Source organism: Pyxicephalus adspersus, chromosome 1, assembly GCF_032062135.1.
Source record: "Pyxicephalus adspersus chromosome 1, UCB_Pads_2.0, whole genome shotgun sequence".
Lineage (NCBI taxonomy): Eukaryota > Metazoa > Chordata > Amphibia > Anura > Pyxicephalidae > Pyxicephalus > Pyxicephalus adspersus.
Window position 1 is genome coordinate 28,535,803 of NC_092858.1, and position 18,976 is coordinate 28,554,778.

The window sequence follows — 18,976 nt, forward strand, 5'->3', positions numbered from 1 at the left end:
TCCTACGTCAACCAACCCAGGCGCGAGAATGGGTGACATAGGATGGAAAAAAAAACTTGCCGATCTCACTGCCCATACGTGAGATCGGCAAACTTTTCTCTTTGCATGAAAAGGCTCCTTCTGTGCATGCCCAACGTAGGTATCCTGGAAGGCTTTGCGCTCCCATTCTCGATCGCCTAGGTAATCGAAAATTAGGGGGTGGTGCTGCACCCTTTTTATTTTTTTTTTTTTTTTAAAAAGGGTGTTGCGCTGAAAAATGGGTTGTCTACCCTTTTATGTACAGTAAAATTTCTGAATTTAGGTACTCTTTAATGTTTTTAGAAAGGTATGCAGATTTAATACTTAGATCCCTTTGTATTTGTACCTGTTTTCTCCATTTCTTATGATCGATTATAGTGCAGTTTATTGGGGGATGAGAGCTGTTTAGGATATTAGCATATTTGGGCTGTTTTTTAGGGTATGGGACTGGTAATGTGTTATTTTTTCTGCATTTGATGTTTTTTTAAATGCAGGTCAGAAGATTCCTTTACTTCAATGGTGTAATATGGATTACAGCTCTGAGGCTTATATTACTTATATTGTACTTGTATATTGTTTTTCACCTATATATAGAAGACCAGTGATTCACAAGCAGGGTTCTTAATGAGCTTAATGAGCAGTTTGTGCCTCTCAGGTCAGTTTAACTAACACCAATGAACACTAACATACTATGAGCTGTGGAAAAGTAATTATAGTAGGGGTTTCCTTAGGACCTGAAAGTTTTTTCAAGAGTTCCCCCAATGGTAAAAAGGTAAAAAATACTGTCATAGTTGATTTGAAAAGAAAGATAGGACCTAGCATAACCCTTCTGCTTGTGCAAAATATTATGTTATGATGATGTTATGATTTTCTAAACATAAGAAATAGTCATAGATGGCAACATAAATTTAACCTTATTTATCTGGTTGTTAGAGTTCCGAAATTACACAAAACTTATGATATGTTTTATATATGATGTAAACAGCAGCTTGCTAAGCTTCCCTATAAAACTGATGAAAACTCCTTTCTGAAATCAGCAATGAATGGCTACAATCACAAAACTTGCTATATGGTGGGAAGTGATGTGATTTAAGCAGTTGAATTTGAAGTACCATTAATACAATCGTCCCTTTGTCTGAAGCTAAGCCAAGTGCAACAGGAAAGAAAATTTGATGTTTTGCATATATAGGAGAACCAGTGTCTATAATTCAATTTGCCTAGAGACACCTGGTCGTCTCTTTTTACACTGTGTGTCCCCAGAGAAGGATGTGCAGAAAGGGTTATTGAAACAGTAAGCTCGATTAACCAGAACAACGGCACAGGAGCTACTAAACGCTGCTTGTCCTGGTGACAACTCAGAAGCACCATGTCCAGCCCTCTCTCTGTAACTTATATTGTTATAGCAAGTGAGGGACCTGTGAATAGTGTAACAGCTTCGTTTGTTCTGTAACAATGACATGCCAAATAACACATATCAAATTCTGCACAATAAAAAGATATCCAGTTCCCCGGGTATGCTATGCTGGTCAAGAAATGAACTTATAACAATGTACAGTGGATCAAAAGGCTTATTCCTAGCACTATAAAACTCATAACGCAGCTTAAACTATGTTATGTTTTCTGATAATACCTAAGTATCAGATCTGTCTCTACTTGCCTATGATACAAACAGAAATGATGTCCTTTGGTTTGTTATATGTGAAAGTGGTCAGACCGAGGTCAATAGCGGTATCAATGATCAGTGTTTTGCTGACTTCTCATGCAAATGCTAGTTGTCTGCCTGATAAACCTGTGGCTACAATAGTTTTATTCATTGACTCAACAAGAATGCAGATAGGGACTTCTGACCTGGATACCTATTTCAGTGGCTAAAGCAATATCAGCTTTAACAAAGTTTCAGTTCATAGCTGGTAAATATGTATATACTGGGCCTGATCTATTAAAGCTCTCCAGGGCTGGAGGGGATACATTTTTATCAGTGAAGCTGGGTGATCCAGCAAACCTGGAATGGATTTCTTTAAAGTTTTTTGCTATATGCTAGCAAATGTTTTGAATTCTGAACCGGATTCATTCCAGGTTTGCTGGATTACCCAGCTTCACTGATGAAAGTGTATTCTCTCTCCCGCCTTGGAGACTTTTAATAAATCCAGGCCATTGGGACAACTATCTGCTATGTGTATATACTCTGGTTGCTGATTAATAGTGCAGTATTTGGGTTGTGTTTTATAAATTGGGGAAGTCCTCCACCAGTCAAGAGAAAGGGCACTGGTTTCTGGGATGATATTGTTGCTTTTTTGTTTCTGTTTTGAGATGTTGTAATCTGTTATGTATATGGCATATAGAGTAGCTCCCTCTGCAGAAAGAACATCTTATCGTTAAACCTGCAGTTCTCATGAATGCAGCTCTTTTTGTGTTGTTAAGGATCATTTGTAAGTGAAATGGTATGTCTTTGTTCATATATTCCCAATGGAACTGAATTATTAAAGAATTTATAAAAAAAAAGGCTTGAGATGAAGGCCATGTCCCTCTAGGAATGCCTGGCATTCAGAGAGACTTTCTAAAAAAGGAGCAATTAGACCACAAGGTTCCTACTGACCAAAGACAGAAACATTGTGACTATTCCAGCTTAGAAACATGGAAGACTGATGGTAGAAAAGGGTCATGTGGTCTATATTGGCATTTTATTTCTATTTTTTTTTTTTTTTAACTTTTCATTGAGTAAAGGTTTCAGGCATTTTTAAATTTGTGTACTGTTGACTAATTCTGAAGAAAGTTTGTTCCAGTATCACCTACACTTTTCAGTAAGTTTTGAATGTCTCATCCTAGTCTGAGATCCTTTTCCAGTATACTTGATGATTTTCCTATTGAAATGTTTGCCTTCCTGGACCTTATCAACACTTCCCTTGTATCTAAAGGTTTAAGTTTTTCTTTACACAAGGATATTGTGCCTGATTCAAGGGCCATGGCCTATTGTTGTTAAGATTAGTTAATAAGTTAATTAGTTAAGTTGTTAATTAGTTGTTAATGAGTCTAAAACTACGTACACACGTCAGATTTTTATCGCCCGATAATCGGCATCGGCCAATTATCGGGCGAAAATCTGCCGTGTGTACAGTCGGTGTCGTCCATCGTCCGGACGACCGACCTGCCGGATCCACGGACGATGGACGACAGCCGATCCTAATGAAAGGGAAGGGGAGAGCGCGCAGCAGGGTGCCGCTCCGTCGCTCTCCCCCTCCCCTCTGCATAGAGCATGAACGGTGCTGTATGTACAGCACTGTTCATGCATCGTGCACTCCCTTGTCGTTGGAAAGGATCGTGAAAGATCCTTTCCAACGACAAAAATTGCAAGTGTGTACGCAGCTTTACTTCAATGTAGCAGTACCAGTATGCTGGGATATAAAGATCTCTGTGCTTATTTACGAGTTGACATTGGGTCCCTTTTGATATGTGGAGAAAAAGCTGATGATTCCAGGGAATATTTGTGTACTCCAAGCTCCTTCTGCACAACTGCACACTAAAGTGTTTACATATACCTAATAAGCAGTAAAACCCTTTTAAAACAAGCCTTCATATATCTCTGTGTGTATAAGCATTGTAGAGAAATGTGTTCAAATGTATACATCACAATGCAAATATTTGAATCATTTAGGTGTTTCTAAACTTTTAGAAACCAACAAAAACCTACTCTAGAGTTTTTGTTGTTGTGCATGTAGAGGACAAAGATGGCTTGTTTGAAGGCCAGCTAAATAACTGCTTAGTAAGAATATATATAAATATAATGTTCATAGTCTGGGCACAAGTACTCTTCTGAAGCAGTCCAATTTAAATATCCATATATAAATTCCTTTCAAAAATCATGAAATGTGTATACATAAAGACAGAATAGTTTACCCCCTGCCCACAGGATTGGGAGACCCCAAGCAGCTCCCAAAAGTGCTTGGTCACTTACACTGCAACTCTGTTTCCTAAAGAACTAACGTCTGCACATTTGATGGTTGGCAGCCATGAGCTGTGCTGTACTCTACTAATATGATATTGTGGCTCTACTACAATTGCAGTCATTCTAACACCGACAGCTTTCAGACAGGAGGATAAAGCAGATAACCTAATAATTGTTTAATCAGCAGTTGGGACCGGTTGGTGACCAAGTTATGTTGCCTAAATGCAGTGGAGAGAAGGAAAGTCATGCTCTTGGACAGCATATCTGGCACACTGCTAAACAGAATTACAGATGTTTTGGGAAGTACAATAGTTAACATATTTTACCTTTGAATTTAGCTGTTTGCCTGGAGTTTGGTTTTACATCTAGAAAACACTCGAGCTGGCAGCAGTATGGGTTCACCTTTGTCACCAGCTCACTTACTGACCTGGAACAAAAGTGTGGGTCAGACGTGCCAACTATGCTCAATCCCTTCTTGTTCCAAATCAATCACTTACTAGGTAGTGAAGATAGAGAAAAAGCAGGGCAACTATAGGGGAAACCTCCAAAGACAGCTGTTCTATATAGACTGGTTTACTTTAAGTTAAAAAAAAATCTTGGACCATTTTGTTTTATTTGCCGTTTTCTTTACTTTTATATTTTAAACCTAATGCTGATGCCAGAAGCAAAGTTTACTGGTGTAGTAAATTACAATGTGATCTGAAAATTGTTAAACATATATTAGACTCCAAGGTGAAGGCATTGGCAGAAGCTTTTATTGCACGTTCAGTGGGACAAAATAAAAAAAAGAGTTAATAGGTCTTCTGCACATTTGTGGAATGAGTCATGATTACTAATTGGGAACAGGAACCCAGTGATTCCAAGAAGTGCATTCAAATGTTTGTTATTATTGTTATTACTATTAATATTATTAGCAATATGATATTTGGAAATCTGTTGATGATTGCCAATGAGAAATGCCCTGGTAGCACTTAATTTGTGAACAATTAGAGTCATGGCTTGTGTACATGGGTGTTTATGTGGGTTTGACATGTATTTTAAATGTTAATCAGATTCAGGTCTGCAGATTCCCATTTTCCACACACATTCAATTTGAATGTCATTTTGAGGCTGTGCTCTGTGGGTGCAGCATGTTCTATTGGAAATTTGTATGCATTGTGAACAAACAAGCATAACACAATCTTTCCACTCATGCTATTGTATTTAAGTAGTGCTGTATTGGAATGCAAAAACCTGCCCTTAACAACAACACTTAATGCTTAATGTAGCTCTATTGACATAACAGTATTCAGGGTATTTTGTGTCATTCCAGGAATTAAAGGGTATACAATTGTTAAGACCATTAAGAGACAATATATGCATATGATTAATCATCCAAACATTTGGACTGATGCTGAGCTCCTATATGGGTGGTGGTTGAAATCTTCATTTAGTAACAAAGCAGATTTGTTTGCATATGGCTGATCAATGTTCTCTTTCTTGCTTCAGATGCTGTATTCACCAATGGACAGGTCACAGATTATTTATTCGTTGGAAACATTGTTTACACTGTAAGTATTTTCAGATAGATGTTCATAAAGTTGAGGATAGGTCTTCACTATCTGATTCAGTCTTATTTATTTCCTGTTATTATTATTAAATCCAGTAGTAGTACATTATTTTACATTAGTAGTAGGCACGATTTTTTAAGGTCCTTACATAAAACCTTGAATGCCTCCAGAGGCTAATACATTGGTATTTTTATTCTTCCAAGCATACAAATACAGGTATAGGGGATTTTATTTGGTGTCTTGCAGAATGGCATTGCCAAGGCAATAGTAGACAAGGCCTTTATGGTATAGTTGGTATGTGGTATGGTCTTTTTCTTATTCTCATCCATATTTTCTTCCTTCTGTTAAATTTTAGCTTCCCATCCCTTTTCTTGTCCCTTCAATTCTCCTTACTTTTCCTTATTTTCCATTGTTCCACACAATATTCTTGCTTTCTTACCTTATCCCTCCTTATCACTCTTCCCTCCTCCTTACATCCTCCTACCTCCCTTTCCACTTCTTCCATTCCTTCATTGCTTCCCTTTTCTTAATCTTCTTTTAACTTTTCACCTAATTCTTTTATTTCTCGTATTCCTTTTTACCTGTCATCTGCTTTGTTTTCCATCTCATTTATTTATTCTTTACCTTCTTCTTGTACCAATACCTCCTTTTTCCTTCTTATCTTTTGGCCTTCCCCCCTACTTCCCGTCCCCCTACTTTCCTCCCCTCTATATTCCCTTTCTTTTCCTGCTTTTTTCCTTACCTTTTCTTTACCATCTGTCTTTTTTCCTTTTCCCTTTTTACCTTCCCTTCCTTTTCATTTCTGTCTACTATTCTCTTCCCTATTACCTTCCCCCCATTCACTTTCCATCCCCTTACCTTTTACATCTCATGCCTTCCCTCTTCCTCTCCTACTTCCATTCCTGCCTTCCTTTCTTATTCCTACGTACCTTTCTCTCCTCTTCCACTACCTTTTCTCCATACTGCCTTTCCTTCTTCTCTTCCTTCTTTCCTAATTTCCTTTTTCTCTTTTCACTTCTTACCTTCTCTACTTTATCCTTCCTGCCTTACATATTATTTCCTCCTTGACTTTATTATTTTTATTAATAAACAGGATTAATATAGCACCAACATATTACACAGCGCTGTACAATAAATAGGGGTTGCAAATGGCAAACTAATACAGGCAGTGATACAGGAGGAGAGGACTCTGCCCCAAAGAGCTTACAATCCAGTAGGTGGGGGAATTTACACACAATAGGATGGGAGATGACTTCTTGCCATTTCACCTTCACTCTTCTTGCCTTCCCTTCTTTTCCCTTTCTTCTTTCTTTCATTCTTCCATCTTACTTTCCCTTCTCATTCCTTCCTAATCCCATTTACCTTCTCCCTGCTTCTCTACCCTTCTACTCTTCTCTTTCCTCTTCATTTATTTTCTCTCACCTTACCTTTGTGCCTCTCCTCTTTTTTTTTTTTCTTTCATTCTTCCTTATTTACCTTGCCATCTCCCTGCTTACATTCCATCCTTTTCTACTTACCTTTGCATTTTTGTTCCTTTTTTCCTTTTTAAAAGTCTTTTAAGAGCGTAATATGAGCAAAACCAGTAAAGCCAGCTTGAGAAAGTGCAGTGAGATTTTTGTAAAAGTTGTGCTAGACAATAAACAAAGGAAGTCAAACCTGTTAAATGTCACTTAATGAGTGTGCTGGAAGTTCATGTTGTTTTATGTGTTCTGTCCACAGTACGTTGTGGTGACAGTCTGTTTAAAAGCTGGCCTGGAAACTACAGCATGGACAAAAGTAAGTCATTTTACAGGAGGACATGTCATGTGAAAGTGCAAAATTTAAGTCTCACATGTGACACTAATTTGGAGAACTTCGTTTGAACCCAAATCTCCTGTTCTTTTTACTGTACAAACTTTCTTGATTTTTATGTCTGATATATAGATTAGTGTAAGTTTAATAGTAAATTCAAACCTATGTAGGAAACTGGCACACAAAATTGTTTAAAAGAAAGAGATCAGATTCCTTGTTTTAATCAAAAATGAAATATTTGTCTCCATTCACCAAATAAAGTTATCTTGGTTGCTGTAATAAATTATGCTTTTTTCTAAATAATCCTTTGTTGGTTTTAGTGACCATGCAGATGACATCTAATCTCTAGATTATGGATTTGCCATCCATGGTTAAATGGATGGCAAACAAGCCTCTAACCAACATTTATTTAGCCATTCTTCTTTATTATCATTTCATCTGGTTCTCTAGGAAGCATTCTAGTGGAACTACCAACTATTATACGCAGCTTTATTACATGTAACACAAAACCTGGATACAGAGCTAATGATTTCTATGTTTTTATTTCGTAGTTCAGTCACCTGGCGGTCTGGGGAAGCATGCTGATGTGGTTGGTGTTTTTTGCTGCATATTCTGCCATTTGGCCCATTATTCCCATTGCTCCGGATATGCTTGGACAGGTCTGTTCTAACTCTGATTTCTTATTGTCTGAACTGCAATTGTACTGGCAAGGTGGTGCACATTGTTGTTTTAAATCAAATGCAATGTTCTATTGCTAGAGTAATAAGAGTGAAATATGTAAATTGTATGAGATAACAAAAACGTTAAAAAAAAAAACGGATGTTAAAGGGAAACATAAACACATTAATGTGCACAAAGGCATAAAATGACCTTAATGCCAACAGTTCAACATACATTGAGGCGTGTTTGCAAGGTGTTGCACCTTTCAAAGGTAATGTATTCATCAACCTACTGCAGGTAAATGTTTATTAATGCAACTTATAAGTAGGTTTAGCATTTAGGTGAACCTGTTCTTTACCCATTCATGCAAGTGTCTAATGCACAGGCCTGTGCAAAGAACTAATATCCATTGGGGAATGCCAATATGGCATCAAATTGTTGGTAAAGTGATTACAAAATCAGACTGACTGTAAGGTGTGGGCTCAGCACATTGCTTTCTTCATTGATCTTTCAACTATTAGAACAAAATATGGTTGAAACTTTATAGAACTTTTAGGAGCTTTAAGCAGTAAAATGCCTGCTAGCCCTAATTGACATTATCTACATGACAAGTCATGACAGTGTTTTAGAAATGGCACTACTGGCACACAGCACAGCCTCCAGCATTTCGATTTTCTTTTACGCCAGGCACATCCACCAGTTCCCTTTAGTTCAGACAAGGTGTCCTGTAGAGATTTTCTTGTGTGTAGTGAAAGGATCAAAGTGTTTTTTTTCCCTGACAGGTGTTCCTACATGAAACCTGACACTATATGAGAACACAAAGTTAATGGGATTATTTTCTATTTGACTAAAGGCATTGCAAATGTCAACCTTGAGAACAGTAGTGTCTTTTTTTGTTCTTGTCTTCAGGGGATAGGAATACACATAAGTAACTTATTTGTTATGTGTAATATCTCTTGATTAACTGCAAATATTGGTTCATATATCTTGCTAATAGCTAAAAGAGGACCTGTTGCAGTTTGCTCATGCTTTTACTAGACAGATTTCTAACCATTTTGCCAATGGAAGCATGTGCCTTTTCATACCCCTTTGTTTATTGCAGTTTGCTTTGCTTTCTTGTGTACGTTGAGTTGAGTTCCACTTTTCAACACAGCATTTTTAGCTTTATCTGACTTGTATGTTGAATAATGGATTATGGTAGTGCTTGGATGTATGTGGAAGTGAGTGTGTTTATACATGACACACACACATATATATATATACACGCACACACAAATACAGTATATATATATTTCTGCTCCTCTATGATTCTCAAGTATTTTATATATCATAAATCAACCATTGCAAGCCTGGAAAAAAACATAAATTACATGTTTTCTTTGCAAAGGGCATATAAGGTTAAGCTCCATCGGTAAACAATCAGTTGAAGGAAATATGGACCTAAGCATATTTTGAAGGGTGGAATTGTTGTTCCCTTGCAGCATAGTTGTGGTTTCTTGGCTTCAAAGCAGCTGCTATCGCCATATTGTAGAGCGGGATTCCAGACAGCTTCCGAGACGAGTTCAGCTGACTTTATCGCTGGTCATTAGTAGTATATTTTTACTCCAATTCCCAGGGAAACTCTATACATTTGGCAGCAGAAAGAGAGCTATATGACAAGGCCAAAAGAAACTCACAGCATTAAAATGCATTAAATGTTAGCTCGGCTCCTCGGCAATGAGATCTAATCTGGAATTGTGCTTAAGGTATCCACTACAAACTCTATAAAAGATGTCTAAGATCATATCTATGGTGTCCTCTTCATGCATAGCTACCAATATTTGAGAATAATGCCTGGGGCTACATGCCGTTGTATTTCAAAGTTCAAATTGGTATTTCTATAGAAAAATTTAATTTATGGTGTTCAATAATTTATTGCTTAGCCGATTGTCCCTATTTGTTGTGTTAATGTCACAAGTTGTAGGTGGTTATTTACCTCTTGCTGGTCAGTGGTGTATTGTTGCTGCATCTCCTTCTGCTCCTTCTGTATTATGAGTGAGTGCACTATTCATATCCGGTGAATGACATTTAGTAAATGAGCTTGCTGCAGATATTTTCTATTGCTAATTTAAGTGTGGCACACTGACAATTTGCCAAAACATACATATCTGTTACTCCTTGTCTTTACTTTGAGAAGTTTTCCGGCTTCTATATTGCTCTGCTGCTTCACTTAGGACATTGCTAGTTCTCTATAATCCTATTCTGTTTAGACATTTCTTTTTTATTTTAGTTTGGAACCTAAATTGTTATCTGTCTTTCCTCTTGGCTTTCTTTGTTGTACTTTAATTACTCTGGCCATTTTCTAATTGAACAGTATTTATTTAGCACCAACATATTTTGCAGCGCAGATTAGGTCTCAGGTATTACGGTTTTAATTCAAGGGTTGCGGGCTGGCAACAAACTAAGTAGTTATCATTTGGAACTCCAATCATTCAACTTTTCTTGTTGGTGAGGGCCAACATTTAGTGATGGGGACACAAGTATTCATAGTTACCCAGGGCAGATATCTGAAAAGGCTTTGAAAAGTAACTCTGAAAACCCACCCTGGCTTCTGGTGCTTAGTTATGATGTCCATAAGACCCATGATCTGTAGTTCGTTCCTGTTAGTATTTGCATTGTAGAAAGAGCAGATATATGTACTTTGCCACCTCCCTGCAGACCATAAAGTGAGATAGAAAACATATTTGATTCTAGTTCGGATAGTGCCAACTGATTCTCACATTGTTTCTTTAAAGAAATAGCCTGATGCTATTGCACACTACAGTACCCTCCAAGGCTGTTGTCCTACTAAAATAATTTTGAAGAACATTAATGTCATCATATTAGGTCGCAATAACATGATCACTTTTACATCATTATAGCTATATTGGAAATCTCTGTGACTCACCTATGTACACTTAATTCACTCTAAAATCCAATGAGCTACATTAGGCTTTTTAAATCCGGGGACACTGGATTATACTCAATCAACTTAACATCAATCGGGACAGTATCTGAGTAGCACAAACTATCTATTAATTTTGCTATTACATATTTAGCTGATACATTGTTCCTGCAGAACATTTAACTTCCTTTTTTGATGTAATTTAATTACAGGTGGATGCTTTTTGCACAGCAGTAGGTTTCATAGTGAAGTTCTTTGTCTGTTGCTCCCGAGTCAGATTGCCTTTCAGCAGTTATATGTAACCACTGTCCACAGAACCCCAAGGGATTTAAATGTTTGTGCCATTTTTTTAAATCTGTGGCTGTACCATTTGTTATTTTGGGATATTGATAGACAAGTTAACCTCAGCCATCCAGAACATCTGGCCTAGCTATAAAAAGCTTAATGTCTGTACTTTGCAGAACTGTCTGTTAAAGCGGTATGAATGTTTTTGTTGGTCTTGTTAAGTGTTCATGTACTTTTCTGTTCGATGTAATATTTGGAAAGTGTTCTTTCAAAAGTTAATATTAAACAAATACATTTTTTATTTACACAGCACCAACATAACAGGTCTTTACGTATAATTAAAAACATGTATTTTATTTTACATTTTGCCCATGACTCAGTTGAGGTGTCACGGAATACAGGTCAAAATATTAGGTTCTTACTCTTCCCTGTTTTACTGAAACAGACAAAATGTTTTGTTATATTCTGCATACCCATAAGAGAGATTTCCTTTCACTGACAGGTAAACACATTGGAAGATTTAGCCTCACTTCTTCTTGGAGAGGCAACTGTAAACGTTCAGATTCTTCAGCACGTACTGTCTCAGTGACCACGTTTGTTCAATCACCCGGGTTCCCACTTGATAGTCTTTCTTTAGGTCTTTAATAAATTAGCTCCTTTTTTACGTGTCCTGATGACCATTGTCACTAGGGCTAAGGAAATATGAGAGTATGGTGTCATTAAAACTGAAATACACAGGAAGTCTTCTGTTGACAGTAGAGTATTTTTCTCACTTTTGAGACATATTTTTTCTGTACTTGTTGGGACTACTGGTCAGATTTTTGGGAAAAATTCTTCAGGATGTAAAAATAATAATTGATAGCTCATACCACTTCCTACTGTATCCAAAATGGAAAAAAAAAACTTTGGGCTTTGTTCAGAAGTTTCCTATTACACAACAGTGGTTTTGGCCAATGCTGTAATATAAAGCAACTCCCAGCAGCAGCAGCCGAAAAGAGGAACAGGGCATACTTCATACAAGGCACAGTGCTTTTGGGAAAGCCCTCCAAACTTCTTTATGTTCACCTTTCTAGTGCTCACCCACCACTTCTTCCACCTCTATAATACCTAACTAGGGGTAATTAGGGGTATTTAATAGCATTTAACTTCCTCTGAGCTAATTTCTAGACCCGGGCATGATTGGAGGAATGACCTCACCATTGCCCACGGTAGATGACACTAGTCACTTGAGTGTCGGCTGTGGAGGAGGAAAGAGTGGTAAGGCATTGCTTTTATAGTTATTATAGGGTGGTTGGTGTGCACTTTTCAGAGAAACAAAAGCAAGACAAAAGCATTTCTTTAAGCCTATTAAAAGATTAATTGATAGGCAAGGATGGATTTTTTCATTGGGTTGTGAGTAAAACTCAAGGTGCCTCCAAAGATGGTTGCTGTCCATTAATGTATAGTCTAGTAGAGGCGTAGGGATAAATGTTAGGGTGACATTAAATATAGAAGATAGGTTAAAAAATGGGGACATAGGTGTTTACATGCAAAAATAAGTTAGATCTCAGCATTAAAAGTCCTGTGCAAAATGTATTATGTTGGGATCTTGGCACCAGGCTCCTTTTTATTTTTGGCATATTAAGTTACTACATTTTATTACTGTGAGCAGCTGTAGGGTATCTCAAGGAGTGACCTCCTTTACCATACAAAATAATTTTTTCTGCTTAATAAAGAACTGCACAGACACTCAAATGTGATGTTCTAAGTAGGATAAGTGGCCACACAGGTAACTGAGACAGGCATAGCAACCCTATAACAAGTATTTTTTCAGAACTTGTGGATATGCAGACTTTATAAAGGTCATAATGTTGCTTAGGCTATTTTAGATGCAATTGGCACTTGGTGGTGTTCCCTAATTATTCCAGGAACTGTTCATTTCCAGGTTCTACGACCGGTGGAAAAAAAACAAACTGCGTGGGTAACAAATTCCGGACCAGTATGCCTTGCACTGTGAACAGTGCTATTCTGTATCAGAGGCCAGTGTTTATTATGACAGATACAAACAACGATACTACACTGTATGTCTGTAGGCTGAGAAAATAACATTGCAGCTATGGGGAACAGGCCTGTTTTTAGGGCCGTGGTTGAGCTGAATCGTCCTCTTTGTTGTGGGAGAATCAGGAGACTCCACAGAGCACTCAGGAGCTGGTTAATTTGGAAGGAATTGAGTTTTTTTTTCTTTTCTTTTCATTTATATGAAAAAAAATGTGCAAATTACATGTGTTTTAAGAAGATAAGGTAACAGTGCAGTACTGTTCTAATAGAAAATGTATGACAGCCGAGTTCAGTCATTGTCTGATTGGCAGTCACAGGCAAATTCCTGGGCTGATATGCTGCAAGTTCCCCTGTTCACTTCATGTTTACATCAGCTATTGTTATGTTAGGGCCCAACGCTATACTCTAGTTCTATGATTCTCAACATTTTTTTGTAAACTATTCTAGGTAATTATATAAAATGTTTAGAGGATTACAAGTACCATGTTCTACCTTCAAGTACCTGAGTTAGTCTTTGGATTGATCCCTTTGGTCCCAAGTTCACTTTATCGGGGCTTTAACTTTTGTCAAAGTAGGGATATGTTCAGACTGGTGGCAGGTACAGTGGTGCTGCTCAGCTCCAAGATGCTTGGCCAGCTGCACTGCTTTTCTGCAGAATATTTTTATTCTGTGTTTGATGCGACGTAACTGGAAAAAGAACTTTGACTGTTACCTGCTACGTCCTAATTATTTAAATCTCTATAAACCTCCTTTCAGTTGAATGTTCAATGGAGTGTATATATAGAGCTGCTCAAATAATATCCAGCATGTATTCATTTTTATTTTTGTCTAGAGTCCTTTAAAATATTGGATGTCATGGTTATTTTTACTCACTCTGGTGTTATGGAAATGGATCTACATATTCTTTCAAGGATAAACAGTATACCGTGCAGCCCTCCACATACAGCTTACACATGTTATAATTATCTGCAAAGCTATCATTGTACTTAGTGGGTTTCATTTTAGACATTGCTTGTATTAGGTTCCATATTAGCCATTTGTCGGCTATGTGTCTGGAACCACGACAATAATCCGAGCAATCGCATGCCATTAATGTATGTTATGTTCTTTATAGCTTACACAACAGTGACTCAAGTTCTAGCCCATGCTAATGGAATTGTATTTTGAGAGTTTCAGTTAAAGCATATGTCAAGACAAAATTTTAAAACATACTGGAATACATGCACATTGTCTATTGGTATATCCCTTAAAACATATAAACATAGTGTAAGTACAGAAAAAAATAGTAATCTGCCAGAAATATAGTGTGCTCCTACCTTTCTTTTTACATGACAACACAGCTCTAAATTCCTAAGCACATGTTGTCAGCCCCACCTACTTTGTTTTGGGGGGATCATAAAGAACCCTCTTCTCATCCAGACTGGTATAACATGACTATGGACATTATGGCGCTGTAGTAAAGCACAATGCTAATAATTATGATTTTTCATTTTGGATAGTGGCAAACCAACTTTTATTACTTTAGCTCTCTTACCTTCTTTAGCACATCTTTCTGTGTCAAAAAAATGAAGCATACATACAGCATATTTCTACTATAAGCACAATCCATCAGTATTTTTATACTACAAAAGCTCCATGATACATAAGATGGCACTAGGACAGTAGGATAGCTAAATATGGTTCTAAAAACAGTCTGGGGGTACACTGTGCTCTCCACAAAGCTGAGCACAACCCCATTCCTAATGAATTATTGGATAATTGCCTCTTGATGTATTCTAGACCTACACTGTTTGCAGGATCAGGTAAACAATCAATATCTCTCTGATATCTGGATTTCCATTGTTCACCGCCTAAAATCAATCAGATTTTATCAGAAACCTGACTGAATATTGAAGAGAGCACTGCTAATATTGGCTTTGTATCTCTCTATACAATACAAAGCTATGTGCCTATTGATCACCACTCCCTCAAGTATTGAATAAGAGTTCCCAAGGAGTAATAGATTTTCTAACATATAATCTATTAAAAAAACATTGGCTATGGTATGGCCAACTTTAGTTGGATTATCTGTTTAATAGATCTTTGTTCTCAGAAGATAACCCCAGTGTTTCGGGAGTCTTCTCTACAAGTCGACTGATAGAATACTTGAATGCGTGTTTTTTCATAAACATGTTCATAAAGAAAATATAAGATAGTGGTGTGGTCAGGTCAAAAGTCAAAGCCCTAATTTATTATGGTATTTTTCAATTGCAAAATAAACAAAGGGGTCAGAAAAATGAAAATAATCTGCAAATACATCAATTGACCTTCAGTTTGACACCTTGCCTCTCCTGCACACCTTCTCTTAGGTTACAGTGTGTCAGTTCATGAATAGCTGCATAGTAAAGGCAGCTGAGTTCCCACGATCCAACAAAAATATACCACGTCCACCTTTTATAGAAATATGTACACATCACGACAGCTTCTGTAAAAAGAGGAATGTAAATGGAGACAACTGTATTTTCATTCTCATCCATCAAATCAAACTGTTCAAACGTTTCATTGTCTGTCAATTGAAAAGATCCTCTTCTTGTCCTGGGGCAGAGTAGAGCTTGTGTTGGGTATTGCTTTCCCTTTCACAATGTATCATCATGACCCCCTCTGCTTACCTGGAGGCAAAATACAAGTGTTACAAAGCCACAGATCATATTTTGCACCTAACATGTAAACAAAACCTGCAAATGTGAGAAAGGTCAAAAAAGCAATGAAGGAGATGTTTATATTTTTCAGTGAGAAAGATTAGGAAGGTGTGAGCCAGGGTAAATGAATGTTAAGGTTACACATAGATGTTTATTGATTATTTTATTTACAAGGATATAAATTAGGTTAGATGACATAAACATTTATAAGGGGATGTCACACTGTTTGCCATTTGGGCTTCTGAATGTTCCACCAAAAATGGTCAGTGGCTTTAATAATCCATTATTCATCCAAATTGAGCACTCATCAGGTACTACACTAGACCAGTGGTAGCCAACCTTTTCGGGCCAACAGACCACTAAATTTACTGACTACGGACCGTGCATGCGCAGAGAGCTGTGTGTCCCTCAAAGGGGAAGAAACTTTCCATTTAGTGACATAATAATGCCAGAACCTGCCTACTCTCCCATCGCAGGCTCAGATCCAGAGACACAACCCAGCCACTTCCCTGAGCCTGCAATACGTACGGGAGACATGGTCTGTGGCTTTGGCCGGTGCGCCCCTCCAGCGGGGTCCTTCTCCTGACCCCGTTCGGCCAGAGCGGCGGACCATCAAAATTTTCTCGCCGACCATCTGTTGGTGACCACTGCATTAGACAACCTTGACTTCTTGACTTAGATCACTGTTTCCCAACCAGAGTTCCTCCAGAGATTTCTAGCGGTTCTTTAAGCAATGAGCAATTTGTGACTGTCAGGTCAACCTGTCCGACACCAATGATTTTTTCGGCTATCTGTAAGGGTGACATTCTTTCTACTGACCACCATGCCCTTGTACTGTGATCTGTGGATATAGTAATTATAGGAGGGGCTCTCAGAACACCTGAAAATTCCCCCATGTTAAAAAGGTTGAGAAACACGGACTTAGATTGTACCATACCAGGCGATAATTACCAAATACAAAAAAACTAAATATAATAAAATTTATTTTTGCTCATTTGTTCAGGCTCTAGAAAAGGCTTGCCTTTAAGAAAAGATTGCCTATAAATGCCAGGTGTCCATACAATTGTATCTGGTTTGAGCTGACGTTTTAAAACCACGCAACATCCCGAGAATTGCACCCATTGTGAGTATCGTTGGGGACATTCACACCATGTAGAGCTTTAGTAAGGAATACTAATAAATGAATACAGTAAAATTCTTAACTGGTGGCCTGTTGCTTCACTGGCCCTTGATCTCAACTACTATTTTGCTTCAGCCCAAACACATATTGAATGCAATCTATTGGATACAAAATTGTGCCACAGTGTGCAAATGCTATGGATTTATTATTTTCAATGCCACCGAGAAGCTTACAGTGGTATTACACACAATACAATAAGGCTACATACACACGTGCAATAATTTTCATTGAAAACAAACAATTAACGAGCGATTGTTCGATAATCGTTATCAAAAAAAGTGCACAATGACAGGCCATCGATGTGATGAATGAGGAATTTCACTGGAAATGCACGACCGTCCTGGAGGATGTGTTTGGGTGACGCGTGTCCGCTATCTATTGTCTGTTTGGTCGTGTAGTGATTGTGGATGGTTCTGCGCATGCACAACAAATGAGCGTTCGTTGCAATGCACAAAAGCACAATACCTGTGTATAAATTCCTCCATCATTTAAACGATGGTATCTAGTGTGTGTACATTATTGGTGGATCATCTTTCAATGATCCTATCGTTACAGCATGTACAGAACCATGCACTATACGATCGTTCAAAATAATTGTGAATAATCTTTGATCTGCCATTAGTTGTTAAGCTACGTACACACTTCCAATTATTATCGTTGGTAAACGAACGACGAACGATCCTGCACGATATCTGCGAACGATCGTATAGCACCGATCCTGTACATACAGATAACGACACGATCGTTCGTAGATATTGTACACACAATAGATGCGATCGTTTGAACGATACAGGAAGTTACGTGCACCGCAGGAACGTTCGTTCATCACGCATGCTCAGACCATGGACGATCAATGAACGATCGTACACACGAACGATGGTCAACGATCGTCGTCCAATCCGATCCGCCGGTCCGGTCGTTCATTTCCAACGACTTTCCTCGTTCGTCGGCGTCGTTGGTTACTTTTTTTACGAATGATTTTTGCCCAATCGGTCGTTCGTTCGTCGTTCATTTTGAACGATAAAAATTGGAAGTGTGTACGCAGCTTTAGTTTTCTAACAACAATTGCACGTGTGTACGTAGCCTAAAGCTGCGTACACACGGCAAATTTTTCTCGCCCGATAATCGGTATCGGCCAATTATCGGGCGAAAATCTGCCGTGTGTACAGTCGGTCGTCGTCCATCGTCCGACGACCGTCCTGGCGGATCCATGGACGATGGACGACGACCGATCGTAATGAAAGGGAAGGGGAGAGCGCGCAGCAGGGTGCCGCTCCGTCGCTCTCCCCCTCCCCTCTCCATAGAGCATGAACGGTGCTGTATGTACAGCATCGTTCATGCATCTTGCAGTCTTTTCTCGTTGGAAAGGATCGTGAAAGATCCTTTCCAACGAGAAAAATTGCAGGTGTGTACGCAGCTTAAGTCAAGTGCCAGTTTGGCCATAACAATGGAAACCACAGAAACTCAAAGAATCTTGATAAGAACAAAACACAAATCCTGGTGCTGCTCCTAAGAAATAGCGCAACCACCTTAGTGCAATGGCAACACACCAAAGTGGTTGAAGTTTACAAAGTATTTAAGTGGGGATGGTGTGTGTAGTTTCAAATTTTACCTAAAAAAGTACCCTAAACCAAAAATATTTATGTTATACATTTTGAAACTGTTTTCCTCTTTTTATTTCTGTGTATGCCTTACAGAGCCATGTTCACCCATTCCTTATATAGCAAAGCAAACATTCTTTTGTGTTAGGTCCCTTCTGAGCAGACTAGAAAATACTGTATGATGGCTGTATGTTCCATTTAAAGAGTCCTCCCTTCATGTTTACAGAACAAAAGGCTAGAATAAAAGAGAACATATGATTGGTTGCATGTGGCTTACAAAAGCCAAACTATGTTTCCTTTTTTTAGCCAT

At 38.1% G+C, this 18,976-nt stretch overlaps 1 protein-coding gene across 1 annotated transcript in view; it reads left to right on the forward strand.

Moving 5' to 3' along the window:
* Positions 1 to 18,976, forward strand: part of ATP8A2 (ATPase phospholipid transporting 8A2) — a 334,998-nt gene that overhangs the window by 245,943 nt on the left and 70,079 nt on the right. Inside the window, exons 30-32 of the mRNA XM_072400709.1 lie at positions 5,450 to 5,511; positions 7,231 to 7,287; positions 7,854 to 7,961. Of these exons, the coding sequence (XP_072256810.1) occupies positions 5,450 to 5,511; positions 7,231 to 7,287; positions 7,854 to 7,961 (227 nt within the window). The remainder of the gene's footprint in view (positions 1 to 5,449; positions 5,512 to 7,230; positions 7,288 to 7,853; positions 7,962 to 18,976) is intronic.